We start from the raw sequence: 24,021 nt of genomic DNA on the forward strand, positions 1-24,021 counted from the left end.
CGAGACTTTAAAGGCCTGCTGGCATAAAACACATGTTCACCAGCTTCCTAAATCAGAGGTTGCCTATTGGCACACTTGCCTGCACAGTGGTGCTTCCCCTCCCCTGACCGAAACTAGGCTTGAAAGAAGCATTTTACTTTTACTCTTTTGCACTTGTGTTGGGTAGTATCCTGGCTGCGTGTTAAATGGGTGAAAACTTACAATGTTGGTTGAGGGAGACCAACATTGGTCTCATGTCATGAGAAAGTTTGAGCTTGTTATATTAGGACGCAGTGGGCATTTTTAATGATGCCTGTAAAGTCTTTAACCTTGTGCTTAATCTTCCAGGTTCCCGAATGCAGAACTCTGGACTGATTTCTTCTTCACCTTGCTGAATGTACAAGACTGCAACCATATTCCTTCGTTGGGAGCACTGCGGGCAAGATTGAGAGATGTATTTCTGAGCACTTGCGCCAGTAAAGTAGCAGTGCTCCGTAAAAGGCTTGCTGTGTTGCTGGTAGAAAACAAACATTCACGGAAGTGAATCTTGGGACTCCAAGGCCCACAAACCCGCCTTAATAGAAAATGCTCCCCACCTTATTGTAACTATGACTTTAATAAATTTAACAGTGCCTAGGAAAACAAGTATAGCAGCTTGAAAACTGGGTATCTAAGAGAATAGGGAAAGGATTGCAAATGAGACCCCAGGATACTATGACAAGTGGATGGAGAAGAAGGTATTATAAAGGCTTGGGGAGAAAAATCCAGTACTGTAACAGCTAAGATGAGGGTGTTTATAGAAGGGGGTCTATTTTTAATATTTTTGTTGAGCAAATTTAACAAATAAAATTGTAAATCAATATACCGTATTTTTCGCCCCATAGGACGCACTTTTTCCCCTCCAAAAATGAAGGGGAAATGTGTGTGCGTCCTATGGGGCGAATGCAGGCTTTCGCTGAAGCCTGGAGAGCAAGAGGCATCGGTGCGCACCGACCCCTCTCGCTCTCCAGGCTTCAGGAAGCTGTCCGCAAGCCTTGCGCGCCCGGCAGGAGCTCCCGCAGAGCGCGCAAGGCTTGGGGCGGCAGCCTGTTGCCCGAAGCATAGGGAGCCCTCCGGAGGCTCGGACGAGTGTCTGCAAGCCTTGCACGCCCGGCAGGAGCTCCCACCAGGCGCGCGAGGCTTGGGGCGGCGGCCTGTTGCCCGAAGCACGCGGAGCCCTCCGGAGGGCTCCCCATGCTTCGGGCGAATGTTTGCAAGCCTTGCGCGCCCGGCAGGAGCTCCTGCCAGGCGCGCAAGGCTTGGGGCGGCAGCCTGTTGCCCGAAGCACAGGGAGCCCTCCGGAGGGCTCCCCGTGCTTCGGGCGAGTGTCTGCAAGCCTTGCACGCCCGGCAAGAGCTCCCGCCAGGCACGCAAGGCTTGGGGCGGCAGCCTGTTGCCCGAAGCACGCGGAGCCCTCCGGAGGGCTCCCCGTGCTTCGGGCGAGTGTTTGCAAGCCTTGCGCGCCCGGCAGGAGCTCCCGCCAGGCGCGCAAGGCTTGGGGCGGCAGCCTGTTGCCCGAAGCACAGGGAGCCCTCCGGAGGGCTCCCCGTGCTTCGGGCAAGTGTCTGCAAGCCTTCCGCGCCCGGCAGGAGCTCCCGCCGGGCGCGCGAGGCTTGGGGCGGCAGCCTGCCGCCCGAAGCACGCGGAGCCCTCCGGAGGGTGCCCCGTGCTTCGGGCAGGCGTGTGCAAGGCTTGGGGCGGCAGCCACGGCTGGAGGGGGGAAATAATTTTTTTTTATTCATTCCCCACCCCAAAAAACGAGGTGCGTCCTATAGGACGAAAAATACGGTAGCTAATCACATTACATATGTAGAGCAGAGATTTTAACTGCCATATTCTGGAATGAGTTTTTCAGGCTCTGAACTGTTTACTATGGTAATATCCAGTCTTACAAGAGCAGACTGCCTCTTCCTGTCCCCTACATCCAAATAAAGGAATGTGGGTGGCACTGTGCTCTAAACCATTTTAAAATATAAATAATTTTTATTACTTTTCCAATAAGAAAATCCAATTAACAAATCCTAATCCAATTAAAAATAATTAAAACAAAAACGCAGCCAAATTAGAACCCAAATTATTAATTTTTCGGGCTTTCCATAGTCTGGACCTCTGAAGTATATCTACAGTATTTTCATTACTGCCTTCTTCTTGTCATATTTTCTACATTCCAATCTTAATGCTTTAAAGTTCCCCTTCCCTGGCTGTGCGATTCTCGCACAATGTGTTGTTTGAGCACTTGGGAACAGTGACCATGGTGCTATCAAATTCAAGATATGTAAATGGCCGATTGCTAAGAAAATCTAACATGGTTGCATTTGTCTTCAAAAGACAAACTTCCCCCAAATAAGGGGGATTTTTTAGAAAGGAAGTTGGGAGTTGTTGCAAAGCACAATATTAGAAGTTTAACTAGGGTGTATACCACAGATCAGGAAGGGGACAGCAAGGCTTAAAAGGATGCTGGTTTGGTTAACAAATAGTCAAAGCTATTGGAGACAAGAAGGTATCCTTCAAAATATAGAAGCCTCGTCCAAATATATACAGAAACTTTAGCAAAAGAAACAAGCGGGAGCATGTTGCTAAAAATATTAAGATCAACAACAAAATGTTCTTTAATAAATTAGCAGCAGGAGCATGAGTATGGCTCAGTTAGTAAATGCAATTGGCATGAAGTACTCTGTGTTGGAGCAGAGGGTACAATCTGTTCCTCTGCATCATACGACGTATCCTGGAATTCAAAAGGACCCTGAAGGTTGTTTAGTCCAACCTTCAAGACAGGAATCTATGGCCCTCCAACCTGAGCTGTACAGAATAGTGAAACTATTGCCTCTCATGTGATGTGAACACTCCTTCTATTAATACAATCTATGATTGCATTTGCTTTTTTAGCAGCCGCCATCATACTGCTGGCTCATATTTATGGCTTCTGCGCAATCTTTTCCCCATAAACAGGGGGAAAGCATGCCTTTAAGACTTAGGTCACACATTGCCAGCTGCAGGGTGGTAGTGGTTGTGCCCGCTCTGCTTCTGCATGACTTAAGAGGCAGCTGCCTCACCCATTTGAACCAGCCTTCAAACTGGTGTCAACTCTGACATTTGAGTTTTGGCTGCTAATATCTTCCGATAATTAACTATGCCAAACACGGCCCAGAGATCACCGCTTTTAAGCACTCTTTACCTGTTAGGTATCAGTTTGCACAAAAATGTAGCATTTTAAAACCAGGCCACAAGACAAAATCCATTAGTTTCCTTTCTCCTTGCTTTAAACATTCATCAGGATAATAGGCAGGAAAAAAGGAGAGATAGAAACAGTCTTCTCTTATAACCTTTTATTGGTTTACCCCACATTGGTTGAAAATGCACCCAAGGGAAAGCATTACTGTATCAAAACAGGTTACAGAGGTAAATATTAGACATTTTATACAGGTTTTAGTACTATGTATTTAGATAGCATGCTAAGTATCTTTGGAGAGAGTCAAGTATTTTAGACACATTCAATGTGCTTTTTTCCCCTTTATAAAAAATACTGCAATTTTCATGATTTTATACACTTTAAAAAAATAGCACTGTGGGATGCTCTGTTCATTGGAGGAAGGGATTAGAGAGCAGAGCACCAGTACCTCTTATTTGCATGTGGTAGATAAGCCTGTGGCAGCGAGTGAGCCACCTAAATAGTAGCTTCCAGTTATACTGCACTGTTGAAGGTAGGGTTCTTCAGGTAAGTGTCATCCGGTGAAAGGTTTAAGATCTGCTCCAGTGAAGGGCCTTCTTCTTCCGGAGGTATCTCTGCTTCAAACATGCGTTGAAGTAAAGCATCAACAGTCCTGTATCCTGGGGACAAAAAGCTGGACAATGTTAATTTCCAGTGATAGAGAAGCTCAAAGCTTCCTTGAGCACCACAGTACAAATGCACATGACAAGTTACATCATGTAAAATGGATACCACTTTGACTTCTCTCAGCAGCCTAGTCTGACCCTTGGGTCAGTAGGACTTCAGTTTTATCAACGTGTTAACACACTCATGTCTTGGAAAATAATAATAATAACAATTTATATCCCGCCCTCCCCAGCCAAAGCCGGGCTCAGATAATAAAAGTAAAACAATAAAAGTAACACAGCATTCTAAAATCAATTCATTTTAAAATCAATTCAGAATCAAATTAATGGCAACCATTGGGCTAGAGTTCTGTGAGGATTACCAAAGGAGGGAGTCAGACTGTGCCTTGGCCAAAGGCCTGGTGGAATAGCTCTGTCTTGCAGGCCCTGAGGAAAGATATCAAGTCCCACAGGGCCCTAGTCTCTTGTGATAGAGCGTTCCACCAGATCGGGGCCACAGCCAAAAAAGCCCTGGCTCTGGGTTGAGGCCAGCCTAACCTCTCTGTGGCCCAGAACCTCAAAGATGTTTTTGTTTGAAGACTGTAAAGTCCTCCGTGGGACATACCAGGAGAGGCGGTCCCATAGGTACGAGGGTCCTAGGCCGTATAGGGCTTTAAAGGTTAAAATCAGCACCTTAAACCTGATCCTGTACTCCACCAGGAGCCAGTGCAGCTGATATAGCACCGGGTGAATGTGATCCCGCGGCGAAGACCCCATAAGGAGTCTCGCCGTGGCATTCACTCAAGTTCCATGCTAAACATTCAGAAGCAACCCTTTAAAAAGTCTGAAAAAACACACTCACTTTTGGAAGCAACTTTAAACATCAGTCCTTTCGGTTTCTTCTTCGTTGCTGCTCCCTCTTCACCTCCAAGGTCATTTTCACTGGTTTCCATGTTGTCTATCAGTTGACCTTCTAGTAGTTCATCCCTTTAAAAAAAAACCACCACAAAAACTATAAGCACCTGCCTTCTCAATACATTCCTTACAGGGCTGCAGGCCATGCTTTTCCTGTTGAGTGCATAGCTTTTTACTGGAAATACAATTTTCTTCTTGAATAAAATGACAAGGCTGCAATCCTCAGCAGGGCTAAGCACAATAAAGTCCTAATGAATTCAGTGGGGCTTATTCTCAGGTAAATGTTTAAAATAGATCTGGGTTCTACAGCAGCCAGGTGCCCTGCACCTCTTTTGTTTCATTTTTTAAAATAAATTGAGACTTCATAATGTAGTAGAAACAAACTAAGCACAAAACCAAAGGGGCACATGGGTTGCCAGAGGTGAAATATATTGGCATTTTTAAGCTCTCCTACCCTACTCATTCATTCATTCTCTCTCTAGATAATAAGCTGACAGGTTGTGCCAATTCTTAAAACTAAAGAATCAGTTTACATGACCAAACAATGACAGCAGTGAGAAGCAAAAGTTATTAAGAATTGCAGTTCATGAGCGGACATCTAAGGGACTACTACTCCCACCAGCCTCTGCCAGCAAGGTCAATAGGAGTTGTAGTCCAACATCTGGACCACCACTGAAGGGAAAGTGGATCCATTGTAAATACATTCAGCCAAATGGCCACAGAAGTTATAACTAAAGCATCAGTTTTCGCAGGTGGCAGCTGCTCAAGTCCATACAAATCAAGCATCACTCGACCATCATTCATTGGGCCATGTACATGGGACCGGAAGGGAGATGTTATTCTGTCCTTGGTTAACTTACTCCTGAATGCCCACGCCAAGTTCTTGGATTTTCTTCTCGATGGCAGTTTCCACTTCGCTCTTTTCAAGGGAATACTCCACAAAGAAAGCTTCCAGAATAAATGCTATAAAGATGCTAAAAATCAAAAGTTGACACATGGAAATAATGCACCTCAAAAACAATCCTTTCCCCCCTCTACCTCATGCATCCTTGTGGCAGTTGGCACTGAAGTGTGTGATCAACACACCATAGACTTTCTATTTTGATTATTTTATTTATTAAATTCATACCCCACTTTTCCCCCAAAGCAGCCCATCACTATGTACACACAAACCCAGTTTCTTCACCTAGAACAGAACAGGACAGATCTTTATGCCACTGGATTTTCAGAGCAGATGTTTATGCCACTGGATTTTCAGAGCATCAATGTTACTCTGCTTGCAAGCGCACACACATTTGGAACATTAAATATAAGCAGAATGAGTCTGATATCACGCTTGCCATGTCCATTAGCATCAGTGGTTCTACTCTCGCTAGGACTAACTGATGTTCATTTGCTTCACTGGTCCTACTCAGGTGGAATACAACCCAATGCCCCACTTCTATCCCCAGGAAGGAGCTGCAGGAACCCACTGGACTTACTTAATGATCATAATGACCACGACAATATGAAAGGTGATGAAGTATAGCTTTGCTGCCTCGTGAGTCACCAGGGCAAATCCACTGGCAAGGAGTAGAAAGTTAAGGACTATAAAAGGAAGTTTGCCGTATGCATGCTTACTAACTTCGCCCAGCTGCCAAGTTAGGCTCCAGTTAGGAATGTAGGAAGAGTCTGCTGGACCAGACCAATAGCCATTCTTCCCCAGTGTCCTGTTCTCAGAGTGGCCCAGCCAGATGACTATGGGAAGCCTGGAAGCAGGACCTGAGTTCTTTTCCCCAGCAGCGAGCATTCAGAGGTATACTGCCTCCAGCTGTGGAGGTAGAACACAGCTTTTGCCTATTCCTCTTTTAAAGCTATCCAAGTCAGTGGCCGTCTCTACCTCTCTCATGGGAGCAAATTCCATAATTCACCTCATCCCCCAAGCTTTTAGCCATTTGGACTAACTGCATTCTCAAGGGACGCAGGTGGCGCTGTGGTCTAAACCACTGAGCCTAGGGATTGCTAACTGGAAGGTCGGCGGTTAGAATCCCCGCAACAGCGTGAGCTCCCGTTGCTCGGTCCCTGCTCCTGCCAACCTAGCAGTTTGAAAGCACATCAAAAGTGCAAGTAGATAAATAGGTACCACTCCGGCGGGAAGGTTTACGGTGTTTCTGTGCGCTGCTCTGGTTCGCCAGAAGTGGCTTAGTCATGCTGGCCACATGACCTGGAAGCTCTACGCTGGCTCCCTCGGCCAGTAAAGCGAGATGAGCGCCGCAACCCCAGAGTCGGCCACGACTGGACCTAATGGTCAGGGGTCCCTTTACCTTTAACTGCATTCTCTAGCAACATTCACTGATGGCATGGATCTAAAGTGCCCCCTGTGTCCGTTTACACCAGTGCATCTCATTATTCTCCCCCCTTTCAGAAATCTTTCTGCAAAAGCATTCCTCTATGCTATATCGTAGGCTTCTGCAGAAGGCCTGCCTCACAATTTCAAAAGCAGCTTCATATAAACAGAACAGCTCCTCTCCTTGCAAAAAAAGGGGGAGGGCAGTAGGCATTTGGAAACCTATGCATACATGTATCTAGCTGAAAAGCTGCAGAAATAATTGTTAGAAGTTTGCCATTGATCACTGAACCTTCCCAAATGGTAATTAACTTTTAGGGTTGTATCCAATTGCTGTTGTTGAACTTGGGACGTGGGGCTTCTGCTGATACAATACAGCTCTCCCCTGCACTTCCTCTCCTCTACAGCCCCCAAAGTCAGCTCCAGAGGTCTGATGGGGATCCACTGGATCAGATTTGGAGTGTGAATGGAAGGAGAAGTCCTGGGGCATTAGGGAAAGCCTCTTGCACAGCACTGACTACAAACCTTAAAGAAATAATAACACTATTATAGAATATTTTTACTCCTTTGCTTTCAAGGAGATTTAACACCGACTTTTGCACATATGCATTTGTTCTGGAAATTACTCTCTGTAATCAGGGCTAGCCCAAAACGTTTCACTGCCCAAGGAGGACAGGATGTTGTCCCCCACCCCATTCCTAGTCTGCATACCTGAGCCACCTAGACTAGTAATTGGTTCCAGTTTCAACACTAGGGACAGGTCACTTTTACCCAACAGTAGGGCTGGCCTGTTCTGCTCATGGCACACTGAGATCTGTGGAATGCCCTCCCATCAGATGTCAAAGAAATAAACAACTATCTGACATTTAGAAGACATCTGGAGGCAGCCCTGTTTAGGGAAGTTTTTAAAGACTGATGTTTTAATGTATTTTTAACCTTTTGTTTGAAACCCAGCCAGATAGGCAGGGTAGAAATAATAATAAAATAATAATAATAATAATAATAATAATAATTGTTATTGTTATAGTGTGCAGCTTTGCCAAAGGATAGGAAGTCCTTGGTGGCTTTTTACTCCCTTCCAAAGCATTTTTAAAAAAAACAACCATGCTGCTTTACGAAGGATATCATGCCATTGGTTGACGACAGTTAATTCCATTAGGACGACGAAAGACGACGCAATGTCATTGAAGTTATTCTTGCAATATTTGGCCCGAGCAAAGGTGGTGTCTTTCAGAGCGGGGTTTCCGCAGTAGAGGGCATGTTGCACGGTGCTGTTTCCAGCGAAGAACTGGACCTTCCCGTGGAAGATTTCCATTCCGATGATGGAAAACACGTAATACACCACCTAATGGGGCAAATGTGGGTATCTTCTTGTCAGTAAACACACACAGGGGGAGTGAAGATTTACATTGGGGACAAGGGAAGGGAAATCAAATCAACGTCACCACATGGTTGAAGCTGGAATCAAAGGCTGTCGGGCCGGTGGAGAAGGGGCCCATTCAATCATGCTTGGTGGATGCAGAACCCAGAGGCCCCTGCCTTTCCTCCCTAGGAACGGGACCTGTAGCGCCTCTTATTTGCCAAGAGGCCGCAGCAGAGGCAGCACAGTGAGCTGGGGGCTATCAATGTTGCCCCAGTGGATCTGGTCTCCTGAGGTGGTCACCTCACCTTGTCTCATGGGTGGGCCAGCCCTGTCTGAAAGTCTCCCGTTAAACGTGCCGTAAGTGGGCCAGGAATTAGTATATATACTGATCAGACAAGGTTGTTTGGACACTTCTCTAGGACTTGCCAATCAGAAGGTCGGCGGTTCGAATCCCCGCGATGGGGTGAGCTCCCGTTGCCCGGTCCCTGCTCCTGCCAACCTAGCAGTTCGAAAGCACGTCAAAGTGCAAGCAGATAAATAGGTACCGCTCCGGCGGGAAGGTAAACGGCGTTTCCACACGCTGCTCTGGTTTGCCAGAAGCGGCTTAGTCATGCTGGCCACATGACCCGGAAGCTGTACGCCGGCTCCCTTGGCCAATAAAGCGAGATGAGCGCCGCAACCCCAGAGCTGGCCACGACTGGACCTAATGGTCAGGGGTCCCTTTACCTTTTTTACTTGGAAAATCATCCTAGGAATCATCTACAAATGTATAATGCTGTTGGGAGTGATTTCTAGATATGACTGAGGCTGTACATGCTTTGAGTTTGGGAAGCGGGGAGGACAGTCCCACTGCACAAACGTGCCTCATTCCATACACACACACACAGCAGCTGGGTTGAATCCTGTCTTGTGTGCAAACTAGCCCAAAGCCCCTGCAGATTTAGGAAAACGAGCAGGATGAGGAGGAATTAAAAAAGAAGTGAAGGTGATGCTCACCAAAGCCAGTCCACCAAAGGTCAGCATGGTAGGTACAATGTTTATTAGTGTAGTCATGATTACCCGAAACCTAGAAGAAAACAGTGTATGAAAGCTGAGTTTGGATGGGATGGGCCTTTCAGGTTTCACTGGTCAATTAAATACCAAAAAAGGAGGCACTGCAGAAAGGGGTCTGCATAAGGATAAAACAGAGCCAGGGAGCTCCAGATTATGAGACTGTCTTTGTACCTTTGGCCTCTGTGCTGATCTCCCTATCCTTTAAAGTTTAGACTGATGCATCTTAACATGCATCCTGTTTACAACTCCCTGCCCCCCTTGGGATCTAAATATGAGTTGTCACATTCAATGTCTATCCATTGAGAACAAAGGAAAAAGGCTGCCTTTGTCTTCTCTAGATTAGTTAGCTAGCTTGGAACTAGAAATTTTTCTATCCAAGTTATATACTTGTTAGTACATTGTTGTTTTTTACTTTACAAGCACCTACTTATCTGTGGACTCAGCTATACAGCTGCAGATATAACATTTTAAGTGTGTTTTAAGTGTATTAGACAAATGAGACACTAGATGACGCTGCTGAGCTAATGGCAAACTCCATATATATTTTTAAACTTTATATATATATAAAAAAGCATTGTTTTTTAATCTGTGTAGATGCAGCCTGTGTATGGGTGCAACAGGTGAAGTCTATTGTCTAAGTAGATTCACAAACCACAGTCTGCATACTCTGCAAACTAATACCCAACAACTTAACTCACTAGAAAACATGATTTTATAGCTCTTACAGCAGTGCTTGTAAATAAAACCTGGTTATTTTACCGTTGTATACTGTCTATGATTCTTATGAGCCGAAGAACTCTCAGGATAAAAACAATGTCCAATACTTGCTGGCTGTTGTATACGGTCACTGGGAAAAAAGAAGAGGGGATGGGGAAAAGCACACAAGAAAACTATTATCCTAATGCTTGGACACCATAAGCCATAGGTCATTCTGATGGGGGAAAGCTGGTCTTATCTTGAGAACGAGCTTCAGTGAACTTAAGGCTCATTTACTCTGTCCTTAAGTTTGGGAACTTTCTCTTCCAGCTGTGTTTTGTCATGCTAGCTTGTTTTAACAAACCATGGTTAGGAATATCTCCACACCATTGTGGTTGATGCTAAACTGCAACCCATATCAAATGGAAGCAGAAGCTCTGCATCTCCTCCTTGCAGCTGCACTAGAGAAGAATGAGTTTATGAGCATGGAGGGAGACTAGGCTTGTTTCTACCAGGGTAATCCTGGTAACATTACCACCAGCCAGCATTACAACCCAGCTCAAGTCCATGGAAGTTTCACAAAGGGCCCTCAAGTTTTGCCTTATCTGTTCTTTGATGCACCAATGGTCACAAGAGACATGAAACCATATGGGAAATGGAGAAGTGTTTTCATCTCACCTGCTGCAAACCTTTGCACAGGAGAAACACACAGACTTACCTGATTTAAGGGTAGTATTTAGTACAGTTGCAATCAAGGCAGCAAGAATGATAGAAGTATCAAACCTAGAAAGGATGGGAAAAGACACTTGTTTAATTACAGTGGTACCTCAGGTTACAGACGTATATAGCTTCCTATTGCTCTGGGGTGCTGTGAGAAGAATGGAGGCTTGCAACATCACCTAGCTGGTTTACAAAATTAATTCCAATTTCCCATGTAATTTCAAAAGATGCATAGGGCCTTTCCACAAAGAAATCAAACGTGTTTCCCCAGCCACTTGTTATTATGCTGTTAGTGTGAATAACTCCTGATGTGCTTCTCCTGACTATCATACACTACCCAACTGCTCCGCCATGATGCTCACACAAACCACATTCCACACAGCATGACCCAAGAGTGGTGGATAGGGTCCATCTGGGGACCCTGTGGGCTTGACTTGCATTTCAGGTACCCGCAACTACGATTGGACTACAGTGGTACCTCGGGTTACAGATGCTTCGGGTTACAGACGCTTCAGGTTACAGACTCCGCTAACCCAGAAATAGTACCTCAGGTTAAGAAATTTACCTCAGGATGAGAACAGAAACTGCACGCCAGCGGCACGGCGGCAGCAGGAGGCCCCATTAGCTAAAGTAGTACCTCAGGTTAAGAACAGTTTCAGGTTAAGAACAGACCTCCAGAATGAATTAAGTTCTTAACCTGAGGTACCACTGTAGTGTGACTTTAAGTCATCTGCCCATTACAATCTCCACCAGCCTTCACCAACCTAGTGCACCCTCCAGATGACAACCAGTACTGCAGTACAAAACATCTGGAGAGCTCCAGCTTGGTGAAGAGGCTGGTCTAATCTCTCATGACAATCATGTCACCTGTGAGAACCTCAGAGTCCTGTGAGGTCCAGCCAAAGGCCCATCTTGTCAAGTGTTCTGTTCTCACAGTGGCCAACCAGATCCTGCAGGAAGGAGCTGAGCACTTTCTCCATCTGCAATCTCCAGCACCTGGCCTTCAGAAGCATACTATCTCTCTGGTAGTGGAGGCAGGACACAGCCTTATTCTGTCCCTGAATGTGTCTCATCTGGACCTCAGAGGTCCAGCTCCAAGGGCCTTCTGGCAGTTCTCTCACTGCAAGAAGTGAGGTTACAGGGAACCAGGCAGAGGGCCTTCTCAGTAGTGACACCCTCCCTGTGGAACGCCCTCCCACCAGATGTCAAAGAGAACAACTACCAGACTTTTAGAAGACATCTGAAGGCAGCCCTGTTTAGGGAAGTTTTTAATATTTGATGTTTTATTGCTTTATTATTATTAGTAATAATATTCTGCTGGGAGCTGCCCAGAGTGGCTGGGGAAACCCAGCCAGATGGGCAGGGTATAAATAATAAATTTATTGTTGTTGTTGTTGTTGTTGAAGAAGAAGAAGAAATCATCCAAGTAGCCATTGCTACTTCTTGTAAGAGCAAATTCCAGAGTTCAGCTATGTGCACTGTGGGATACCAGTCATGGCTTCCCTCAAAGAATCATGGGAACTGTAGTTTGGCTGCTGGAAATCGTAGTTCTGTGAGGGGTCCCCTAACAACTCTCAACACTTCTAAGACCCTACACTTCCCAGGATTCTTTGGGAGAAGCCAGGACTCTTAAAGTGGTGTGAGAGTGCTTTAAACATATGGTGTAGAGTCAGAGTTTTTCCTGGCAAGCCTATATTAATAGACAGGACCATAGCTCAGTGGTAGAGCACATGCTTTGCTTGCAGAAGGTCAAAGGTTCCATTCCTGGCATCTCCAAGTAAAGCTGGAAATGTCTGGAAATCCTGGAGAGCCAGTCAATATAGGAGAATGAGAAACTACTGGCTTCTTCATAACGCGGAAGGACAAAAATTAAAGAATTTACTTACCAGTTCCAGAACTGGTTCCTTGCAAAAAAGGTTCTGGGTTCGTAGGTGTACAATTTCAGAAGAATCTCGACGATATACAGACTGAGGAACACCCACTCTGCGTAGGAAATGAGGGGGTTCTCCTCATCCAATGCAATGAAGACGGCATTGATGAGTATGATGACATCATACATCCAAACAAATACCCTGCGGGAGATGTTTGCCAGGTTAATTACCAACCAAACTTGTTCATTTCAAATAATTCCCCCCCCCAAAAAAACCCAAACTACTACTGCCCAGCCACGTGCACTATCCAAAATGGCCCCGTGGGCAGGTGAGAACATTTGCTCAGGGTCACCTGAAGCACTTTGTTAGAAAGGAAAGCGATTCAGACTCACTTGTGCTGAACCATCTTGCGCAGGAGGAGGCTAGGAGCAGAGTTGTACACATGGGGAATCCAGACTTCCAGGGGGTGTCTGTGGAGCTTCATGGTGATCACTTGTATATTCAAAAGATCAGCCAGACGCACAAAAGATTTTTTGTCTGCCATAAACAGAAAATAATGCCAGAAAGGCAGGGAGGGACTCATTTAGAAGCTGCTTAGGCCCATACTCAGCAATTCAGAAAAGCCCCACACATAAACCTACAGGAGAAGAGCAGCAATCTGGATCTGGCTATGTCTTCTAACCAGATGTGCATAAGAGAAAAGTAAAGGCAGCTGCAGATTAACAGAATATCAGGGTGGATAAAAATCAATTATTTAAAAAATAAATTTTAAAGATTGATTGTTTTTATTTAAATTGGATTTTTAAAATTTAAAATAAAACACTTTTGGAGGATAAAATCTTTCTAAAGGTAGTTTTCTGTTTACGTTACATTCTTGTCCAAAGGCTATTCATCAGGAAATAAGGATTTGTTTTAAGTTATTCATGTGTGTTAAAACTCAGTCTAAGGTTGTTGTTTTTAATTTAAAAAAATCGTTTAACCACAACAGATAACAAACATGGATACATGTGCTATAATGTAATTGTTTTAGTTAAATAAATTGTTTAGTTATTAAGGAAATGATTGTTTTTCTCCTTCCAACAAAGTACAGCAGAAAAGTTGTCCAAATATAAACAGTTAACTTATTAAACCTCACAATAATTTCATAATTATATGTCAGTGTACTTCTAATAGTATAACCAAATCAGTAATTTTTGTTATAACTGTAAAAACTACTCTGAAAATTAATTATTCCAAAAATTAAACCTTCATCTGGTTGTAAATATTAAGATTATACCAGCAAAAATGAGTCTTTCTATAAAAAAAAGAAAAGATTTAAATCAAGTCTTACTGACTAGTGATTTAAATTGTGATTTAAATTTATTTGATTTAAATCAAATCTACCCTGCTGAATATACACCCAGTGAGCTGCTCAAGATCCTATTAAGAGTATTATTAGTATTACTGCATTTTTTAAAAACCACCCTGTGGGATTCCAGGGTTGTTTACAGCACACTCAGATAAATATATGAAGAGATGAACGAAACACAACTCTAAAAATTCAACAACGACAACACTACATTGCAGCAGCAGACATAAAAAAACCCCCAATCTTTGGGCTCAAGGTGTTCATTACCTCCTGAAGGAATGAATGAAACCAGTTGAGCCAGTGGTTAATGCATTTCAAGATGTTATCAGCATTTTTAAGAAGACAAGGCAGCAGAACAGACCATCTCAGTTCCGACTGTAGGTGGGAGATAACATTTTTGAGTGGTCCAGTATAGTAGATGGCTAGGAGAGCAGGCAGAAGAATGGGCTAGAATCTCTCTTTTCCCTCCCCTCAAAATGGTACCTGCCTCTACAGTGGTGCTACAGTCAGACCAGCCTTAACCCACTCTTTCTCTCTCACACATGCATGAAGGAAACAGATGTGGCTTCAGGAAGCAACTAGACTCCTCCTTGCCTCCAACTACTTTGAGGAAAAGGTATGTTCAGGGATGAAGCATCTGCATAGAGAAGCTTCCAGGTTCAATCCTTGGCATTCCCACTTAGCGTTGGGATGGACTCCTGCTGGAAACCCTGAAGAGCATCTGCCACTCACTGCAGCTAATACTGAATTAAATGGCCCAGTTTTTAACTCATCCTTTCCCCACATTCACCCATGTTGACAAAGCTGCGTCCAGCAGCAGTGGGCTGCTTTCAGAATATATTTTTTTACTTTCCATCCTCAAAAGATGCATCCCCCTCTCAGGCCCAGTTTTAGGGTGGTGCAGGCGGTTCCTCCACGTAGGGCGCAGAGCTGAGGGGATCATCATCATCATCATCATCATCATGCCTATATCTATACAGGTACCTACTGTTAGAATTCCTGCTCCATGGTTGCAGTCATGGGATTGTTGTCTATCACATGATGGTATATGTTTTGACTCCACAGAGTGGGAAGTGACGGAGACAGGATGTTTGCGTTACTGCGTTCCGTGAAGTGGGACTGTTGTCCTTTGTTCTTTTTCTCTTTGCTGTCTGATGCTAGAGAGAGAGGGAGCCATGTTGCAGTGCTCCGTCTGTGTTTATATGTAAATAAAGTAGATTAGCCAAAATGCTGAGTTGCTGAGGTCTGTTACGCACGATGCGCAAACTCTGCGGATCTCTAAGTGTGCTGGTGTCTGTTGGCATCAGTCGTTGTGATGTTCGGGCAGAAGAAAGCTCTTGAAGCTCCCGAACAAAAGACCAGGAGGGAGAGAAGATGCCAGTTGGGCATGTGTCTCTGCCAGGGTCCTACTCGAGTGTAGGCCGAGCTCCTGACACCTACTCAAAGTTAGGCCCTGGTCAGATGGGCGATTGAGCTGCTGCAACTAGGGCATGGTGCACTTGAAAGCATGGGCAGAATGGAAGTTAAGAGGGAGGAGGGCATGAAAATAAGGAATACTGTTGGAGGAGACGCCAAATTTTGTCCTTGCTCAGGGTGCCATATTGCCAAAGTCTGCTGTTACCCACCCACAAAGCCCTTCTGCTCTTCGTCACATATTCGCAGCAAGAGCTCTCGGTGAGATGTGCTGATGTCGGGGGCCACCAGTTTCACAAGCCGCTTCCAGCGGTCTTCTTTGACGACAAACTCTGCTTCCTCCTTCACCTTCAGGAGGTTGAAGGCTTCTATCATCTTGCGGCGTTTCATGTAAGCAAGTTTGCGGATCTCATTCTGTGGGAATATATATATATATATATATATATAAATATATACTTAAGAGGAACACCCGGCTTAGTACTGTCTGCCCTGACCGGGGTGTCAGGCAGAGGGGCCTTTGCCCCAGTCTTACCTATTCAACCCCCATTGCAAATTTGGTTTATTATCAAAATTTACAGACTTCCAGCTGTTTGCAATGAGAAAACCGAAGAGAAGCAGTTGAAATAGCTCAACACAACAGATATGCTTCAAGCTGTTCCCCCCAGATTCAGCTAAAATTGCAACTTATCTCTTATCCCTCCCTTGGCGGGGCTTACCTTTAAGTGTTTTCTGTAATTGTTGTACACAACAGCCAGGAAGACTGACATGAAGATGTAGGTGTTGATAATAACATAGACTATGAAAAACAGGCAGTACCACCAGCTGAAGTCATAAGCCGGCATCCTACAAGAAAGGAGCAGCATCACCACCGAGAAAGTAAGAAAAGCCTATACTTGTCTGCTGTGTATATAATATTTAGCAGTTTTGCGATATTTGGATTCATATAAACCACCAAACTTTTTAAGCTTTCCTGGGATTGCTGATTGGCCATTGAACAATGGATTCTGCATTTCAGAAAAATACCGTACTGTCAGAGTTTCAGGGACAGAGAGCGAGGGGGAGGGGTCCCAGGGTGACGAGGAAGAGGACGACGATGACCCGAGGTTGTCAGTGAGTCCGTCAAGTGAATCCGAGGATTCCCAAAAGGGAGCCCCCCTGGTCAGGCCAAGGGGCAGTAGAGAGGGAAGCAGTCAGAAGCAGGGGAACGAAGAGGGAATCCCCAGTGGGGGTTGGAGATCGGGACCGGCCTCTCCGTCGGAACGGAGTGAAGGGGGTGGAGTTACCAGTGTGTCAGAAAGAGCAGAACAGGGAGCAGAGAGGGGAAGGAGTTCGGAGCAGAACATCCTGCCGGAAGGGGAGGAGTGTAGTACCGAGAGTAGCGTAACGGTCGAAAGGAAGGTCAGAAGCAACGTACGCGCGCCAAGTTCAAATGTGGAGGCGCGCGGAAATGAGGAGAGCCCTGAGGAGGAGCCTGGTCCCAAAGCACGAAGGAGGGGGGAGCAGGCGTCAGAAGACTCAGCCTCGGAGGAGTCCCGAAGGGAGGGAGCACAGGGGGGCAGGAAGACCCTGCGGAAAAGGAAGGAGAGGAAAAGGTGGAGCAGTACAAGCCTCTTAAGCTGGTGCAGGGGCGGGACTGACTCAGAGGGGACTTCAAACATCTAAGGGTAAAAGATGCTGGGCCACGGAGCTTGGATGTAACGACAACAATGTTCTTCAATAAAACCTTTTGTATATAACTTGGACTGGATTTTGGTCTCTTGTGAGCTGGGACCTCGGGTGGCTCTGACACGTACTTTCCCATTTATTAGACAAGGGTTTTTACTCCAAAATAAAGTAAAAAATGTGGGGGTCGTCATCTTATACATGGGTAGTGCAGAGGGGGGATAGGTGATTGGTTGCGTCCCTGAGCAGGATCTAGTGATTGGGTGGGTGAATGGTGTCGGCTGCAAGGGCTGCTTTGGATTGGCTGCTGCTTTGTCAGGTGGGCGGGTTATTTGTGGATGCCTAAAGGACTGCTTTGGATTGGCTGCTGCTTTGTCAGGTGGGTGGGTTATTTGTGGATGCTTAAAGGACTGCTTTGGCTTGGCTGCTGCTTCGGCAATTTGGCTTTGTTGCTTGCAATTGTTAGTGTTTGCCAGTTGGGTGAGTGATATTTGGTTTGGCATCCCCCCCCCCAAACAAAATTCTCAACAATCATGGGCATACCCCTCCCCCAAAAAGCTCAACAGGGGGCGTCTTATGCATGGGGGCATCTTATAGACAGAAAATTACGGTAGATTGTCATGTCACCAAGGTGGTGCTGACATCCCTCTTACACCAGGAAAACATCCCATTACTACAACTCAACAAGAAAAATTAAAAGCATGCAGAGGGGCAAGGCAGATACTTACATGACATCGGGGCTATTTGCTGTGGTGACCAGCACATACATGTCAAAGACGATTTCAAGGTAATTTGAAAAATACGGCAAGCCTTCCACAGTCTTCAGATTCCTTAAAGAAAAGAGGAGAGGGAAACAGAGTCACAGTAGATGCCAACATGAACTTCAAGCAATGTGCTTAAGAGGCTGTAAGCTAAATAACATGGCTCAAGGGTGGTTTTTCAGATCCATTTTTGACTCTTTTTCCACTGGTGTGCCATATAGAGATATCTTCTTCTTTGGCAATCACTCATAGCTGAGTAAGATTGTCTTCCATAAACACGGTCTTAACAGTGAGTCCGTAAGTGACTGTGGAGGCCAATTCTGGATCCGCACATCCTTCCACAGTGGGGACATAGGTTTCTGGGCAGGAGTTGATCATGGTGAGGGTTTGCCAAGCGTGCCTTCCTCTTAGCACGTTTCTCCCTTGTGTTCTGAGTTCATGCTTCTTCAAAGCCCATGACACCTTTGGTAAAGGCTGTTCTCCAACTGGAGCGCTCGCAGTCCAGTGTTTCCCAGTTGTCGGTGTTTATACTACATTTTTTTAGATTTGCCTTGAGAGAGTCTTTAAACCTCTTTTGTTGACCACCAGCATTACGCTTTCCATTTTTAAGTTCGGAATAGAGTAGTTGCTTTGACTGTGGAGCAAAGGAAGCTAGACAAAATACACCTTCCTAAAAAAACCCCAAACCACCTTGCTTCCAGGCAGCAAAACTGAGGGTACCATTTTGCTGAATATTCTCGGGGTTGGTGAAAGAGATATTTCCTGATATTCCCTTGCAGGTGAGGCAGCCTCTGGGTTCAGAGTAAGAGAGGGAGGAGGACGATCCCCTTACCTGTCCCCAAACAGCTTCAAAGCCATGAGAGAAAACATCAGGACACTGAACATAAACAGCAGGAAGACGTAGGTGATCTCCGGGAGAGTGTTCCGGATGCTACGGAATGCTCTTCGGATCTGTCAAGAAGTGGGAGGCCTTCATTAGGAGGAGAAGCAGCAACGCCTATATTCTTTCCTCACCCAACACCAACCTATAGAGATGGACCCAACAGTAAGCAGACCTGAATGCCCCATTATTGGTCTGGGTGAGAGAGCCAGGCACCCCTCCCCTGGTTCCAAAGCTCCAAAGTTTATCAGATGAATGCTCAAAAGAGCCATTAATCACAAAGACAGCAAACATCAGAGCACCATACAGCTGGTCAAGACCCAGTTTTAGGCATGCTTGTTTAGACAACATGAACATACCCCTCCTCCAGCACAAACTGAATCTCTGCGGTACATGCAGATAAGGCACTGCAGGCTACAAGGGACATATCCCTGCCCCCCCAACTTGTCCACATTATTATTATTATTATTATTATTATTATTAATTATTTATACCCCGCCCATCTGGCTGGGTCTCCCCAGCCATCCTGGGCAGCTTCCAACAAAGTATTAAAATACAGTATTAAAATACAGTGGTCTGTTAAACATTAAAAGCTTTCCTAAACATGGACTCAGGATCATTGTGGGATGCACAGAGGGCACCTGCCATTTGCTTCAAGTATAGCACAACAGGTGTGATATGTAAACGGCACATCACATCCTCTTTCTCTAGCCTGGGCTGCCTCAGGTGTTGGACTCCTGACTCTCGTTAGCCCAAGTCATCACGGCTTACGGTTGCTGGGACTCCCAGCTCCCATTGTCTTAAGCAGAGATGGCCGTATGCATCCCCTGAGAGTTTTTGTGCCACTCCCAGACCGCTTATCCTTTAAGCACCCAGTTGGATTACTGACACCTCTTGCCGGTTCTCTGCTGTGATTCTGTGATGGTTTGGGCTGAGCGTGAACCAGGCTTTCAAACCAAACAGCTCTCCATCTAAACAGCACAAAACCCAAAGTTGAGGCAATGCAGTCTTCATGTGGCAACGGACCTGCCTTGTTTATCACAAACCAATCAATCACAGGATTGAGGTACAAATCAGGTTGAAGGATCCAAATGTACCTAGGCTCTGTTAACATTGCCATCCCTGACCAGAGAGGGCCCAGCACTGGATTCTGGTAGTGAGAACACATGTGAGCCCTTTGTGCATCTATGCCACATAACTCAAACCAATCACTTCCACCCAGGAGATCTGCATACTGCAGGAGTGCTGAAAACCTCAGTAGAATTGCACTTCCTTTTTTGCAAGAAGCCACAACAGTACATGCTTCAACCAATTTCAGTGCACTAGACTTGGCTTAGGGATGCGGGTGGTGCTGTGGGTTAAACCACAGAGCCAAGGACTTGCCGATCAGAAGGTCGGCAGTTTGAATCCCCACGATGGGGTGAGCTCCCGTTGCTCGGTCCCTGCTCCTGCCAACCTAGCAGTTCAAAAGCACGTCAAACTGCAAGTAGATAAATAGGTACCACTCCGGCGGGAAGGTAAATGGCGTTTCCATGCGCTGCTCTGGTTCGCCAGAAGCGGCTTAGTCATGCTGGCCACATGACCCGGAAGCTGTTGAGTGCCGCAACCCCAGAGTCGGCCATGACTGTACTTAATGGTCAGGGGTCCCTTTACCTTTACCTTAGACTTGGCTTATAACAGCCAACAATTAGCATTGTCAATTTCTTCAGCTCCCACTTTTGCATTAAACTGAAACAGTAGGAATTTGCTCTGAAAGCAGAGCTTTTCCAAAGCATGCCTTCCTGTTCCCTGGTATCTCAGCTTCCCTGACTAGAAGAAATACAAATTCTCAATTCATATCCCAAGCAGAGGAGATGCAAAAAATGTAATTAACGCAGAACTGTTCTTTCCACCCCCTGGCGTTGCCATCAGAATGAGGTTCAGAATCCACCATCTAGTTTGAAGTGGCATTGCAATAGTTTGAAGTGGCATTGGATTCCCACCCCCACCCCCATTCCCCAACTTTCAGAGACGCAGCCATGCCTTACCTCATGTTTCCACTTCCCCAAAGCTAGGCCAGGCTTAAGCCTGCCTGTTTGCATAGAGAAAAGAAAAAGCAGAAGATGGTTTCAGAACAGAAAGCACTCTACAGCTGGATCTCTGGAGCAGGCGGACGAGACAAAATTGAAGCCCCTTCTCTTCGATATATATGCACACCATACAGTTTAGAGTTGCTGGCTAATTTAACTTGGGGATCTCTTTGGGTTTGAACTGCTGGCAATGGAAACACTGGCGCCAAAATCTTACCTGGCGACTTTCTGCAAAATTTATTAAGAAGATGGGTCTCAAAGGCCTTGACCACCGGACGCCACGTATGCTTGAGATTCTAAGAGCTCCGAAGACAATCAGGTCAACCAAAGTCATCTGGGTAAGGGGGGAAGTGAGGAGAGAAGGAACCTCTGAAATTCAAGGAGCAGTGGTCCAAACCAACCAAACAACGTTGTAATTAGAGGAGCCCATGGGAGGAATGAAGGACTCTAGAAGCCAATTCATACTTCTGTTTGGTACAAATAAACAGCCAGAGGAGATGTGGATTGGCTCCACTTATACAGAACAAAAGATGCTAGGCTTATTTATTTACAGTTGTACCTTGGTTTTCGAACAGCCTAGTTCTCGAACGTTTTGGCTCCCAGATGATCGGAGTCTGGAAGTGACTGTTCCGGTTTTCGAACGTTCTTTTGCAAGCTGAATGTCCAACAGGGCTTCCGCGGCTTCCCATTGGCTGCAGGAACTTCCTGCAGCCAATCAGAAGCCACGCTTTGGTTTTCCAACATTTTGGAAGTCAAACAGACTTCTGGAACGGATTCCGTTCAACTTCCAAGGTACGACTGTGTTTATAAAAAATATTTATCATAAAAACATATTGCAGATGTTTACAGCAATGGACAATAAAATCAAGTTAAAAGCAAAAGAAATTAAAAACAGAACATCATTTGACCATTGTGGGGGATGTATTTTTAATTGCCTGCACAGACCTGATGGAATAGGAAAGTGTTCAGCAGCCATTTAAAAGTTGGCACAGATGGCGCCTACTGAATCTCTATTGGCAGGGAGTTCCACAGGACTGGGCCAACGACACTAGAAGCTCAGTTTCTTGTTGTTGTCAAACAAGCCTCACTAACTCAGGGAACGACCCCAGGCGCTCCTGCAGATGCTCTCAGCTGGAATATGAAGGTTCAGGAGATTCTTAAGGTACCCTGGGCCCAGGTTTCTGCACTGAAATGTGGTTTTGGTGCAGGCATCATGGCTACGCTATAATCTGGAGGAGTATGAAATTGTACAAGCAGAATAGCGCAAGTTGAACGGCATCTAGCGACACTGCAGGCTAGACTGAGCATCGCATTGCTACATTGGGAGCAGCAGAAGGCGGTGCCATTCAGAAGAACAGTCTGCTAAGCTACTGCTCCTTCCATGACTCGCAGAAGGAGCCATGAGCTACAACTGACCAGGATGGTTATCATGATGCAGATGTTCTTTGTATCCTTCCAGAACACGTCGCGAGGAGTGACTTGCGCAAAATGAAAGAGCCTTCCGAAGAAAACCAGAAGGCATAAGACTTCGGTCAGCGAGGTAACCTGTTGGAATGGAAAAAGCAGCAGCTTAAAAGGAGATGGGCTTTTAACAAACAAAACAACTAGGCTGGAACAGACATGCTGGGTCTGAGAGAGGTTTGACTCAACAGTTTCCCCTTGGGAAAGTGGCAAACAGGGAAAGATGGGGACCGGCCCAGTGGTTGTCTCCACAAGCCCACTGTCAAAAGCATGCAGGTTCCTTTTACTGTTATTGCTAACCACTGGCCAGTGGCGTAGCGTGGGGGGTGCAGGGGGGTTCGGCCGCACATCTGGGGGTTAGGGTTAGGGGCGCAAAGCCACAGGTTAGGGGGTGCAAATCCATGGGTTAGGGGGCACAAATTACTTGCCTTGCCCCGGGTGCTGACAACCCACGCTACGCCACTGCCACTGGCAGTTGCAGTAGGACATGTCTAGCTAATTCTTTATAAAAACCCATATATGTCAACAGGCAAAAAGCATTACAGCCAACATTTTGGCTGGTAAATGCCAACACATATCCCCTTTACCCAAATCAATGAATCATGTTGAGTTGCTGCAGCAGGAAAACAGCAGCTAATAAACTGAATACGTATTTGGAATAATCATAATAATTTTTTCTTTTTCTTTTTTTCACCCAGGCCTTTGGATCCTAGTCATCTTTTTAACTTTTAGTGGGGTGGAGCGGGATCTGGTGTGTGTGTGTGTGTGTGTGTGTGTGTGTGTAGTTTATTGAGAGATAGATAGATAGATAGATAGATAGATAGATAGATAGATGGATACATAGATAGATAAGAGTGTTTTAGGGGGGTTTTAAAAATCCTTTTTTAAAATGTACATTTTGGTAATTTGTTTTGAGATTCTTTTTTTCTTTTTCTTTTTTGAGGACAGAGAATAAAAACAGCAACATTTTGTTGTCAGGGAGAACAGAGGCTGTACATATGGAAGCAGGTCAGAGGACAGAATTAACACAATTCCCATTTGGCAAGATATTGTCACCTTGTTCCTTAAATAAATATTGAGCAAGATTCTTTCCTAAAATAGATCACGTTAATACAAATTAATATGCAATTATGCAGATCGAGTGCTGCATTTTTACACACTGTTGGTGTTTTATAAACTTCTGGGGGTAACACAATATATGCAGACTTCAATGCAAAAGCAGGACATTTTAATTAGGTGGGAAGCTATGAAAGTTCACATGCATGATGAAGTATTTTGAGAATTAATTAACCCAATGCAGAAGTCTGGATATTTTGCTTGCATATTTTGCAGACTGTTTCCAGACAGGAGGGATTAACTCAAATGGTAGAAGGCTTGCCTAGGACAGTGGAAAAAAGGTTTTGAAAAGAGCCACCCACCAAGGGGGTGGATCAACTCCTTTAGGAAGAAAGGTGGTGGCCTTTGGGACTTTTTAGTTTAGAGCAAGGTTTCCCAAACTTGGGTCTCCAGCTGTTTTAGGACTACAACTCCCATCATCCCTGTCCACTAATCTTGCTAGCTAGGGATGATGGGAGTTGTAGTCCAAAAAAACCACTGGAGACCCAAGTTTGGGAAACCCTAGTGGAGAAAAAGGGAGTGAGAGGTGACATGAT

The 24,021-nt window shown here is 45.3% G+C and overlaps 2 protein-coding genes and 1 long non-coding RNA gene across 4 annotated transcripts in view; 2 read left to right on the plus strand and 1 right to left on the minus strand.

Moving 5' to 3' along the window:
* Positions 1-624, plus strand: part of BUB1 (BUB1 mitotic checkpoint serine/threonine kinase) — a 34,306-nt gene extending 33,682 nt beyond the window's left edge. For both annotated transcript variants that reach the window (XM_083733141.1, XM_083733142.1), the window contains exon 23: positions 328-624. In XM_083733141.1, the coding sequence (XP_083589267.1) occupies positions 328-523 (196 nt within the window). In that variant the 3' untranslated portion in view covers positions 524-624. The remainder of the gene's footprint in view (positions 1-327) is intronic.
* Positions 625-3,329: 2,705 nt separating this feature from the next.
* LOC310841797 (two pore channel protein 2-like) overlaps positions 3,330-24,021 on the minus strand; it is a 30,196-nt gene continuing 9,504 nt past the window's right edge. The window contains 17 exon segments of the mRNA XM_083733278.1: positions 3,330-3,846; positions 4,694-4,818; positions 5,607-5,720; positions 6,228-6,308; positions 8,189-8,198; positions 8,201-8,417; positions 9,432-9,501; positions 10,248-10,335; positions 10,903-10,967; positions 12,791-12,976; positions 13,168-13,312; positions 15,749-15,950; positions 16,253-16,379; positions 17,927-18,028; positions 18,792-18,910; positions 21,126-21,242; positions 22,325-22,453. Of these exon segments, the coding sequence (XP_083589404.1) occupies positions 3,701-3,846; positions 4,694-4,818; positions 5,607-5,720; positions 6,228-6,308; positions 8,189-8,198; positions 8,201-8,417; positions 9,432-9,501; positions 10,248-10,335; positions 10,903-10,967; positions 12,791-12,976; positions 13,168-13,312; positions 15,749-15,950; positions 16,253-16,379; positions 17,927-18,028; positions 18,792-18,910; positions 21,126-21,242; positions 22,325-22,453 (2,043 nt within the window). The 3' untranslated portion in view covers positions 3,330-3,700.
* On the plus strand, positions 17,621-22,454 carry LOC310842246. The gene is made up of 2 exons (XR_014563035.1): positions 17,621-17,678; positions 22,368-22,454. It is a non-coding gene; the product is annotated as an uncharacterized lncRNA (long non-coding RNA).

The sequence above is a fragment of the Podarcis gaigeae genome (assembly GCF_964106915.1).
Source record: "Podarcis gaigeae genome assembly, chromosome: 3".
NCBI lineage: Eukaryota > Metazoa > Chordata > Lepidosauria > Squamata > Lacertidae > Podarcis > Podarcis gaigeae.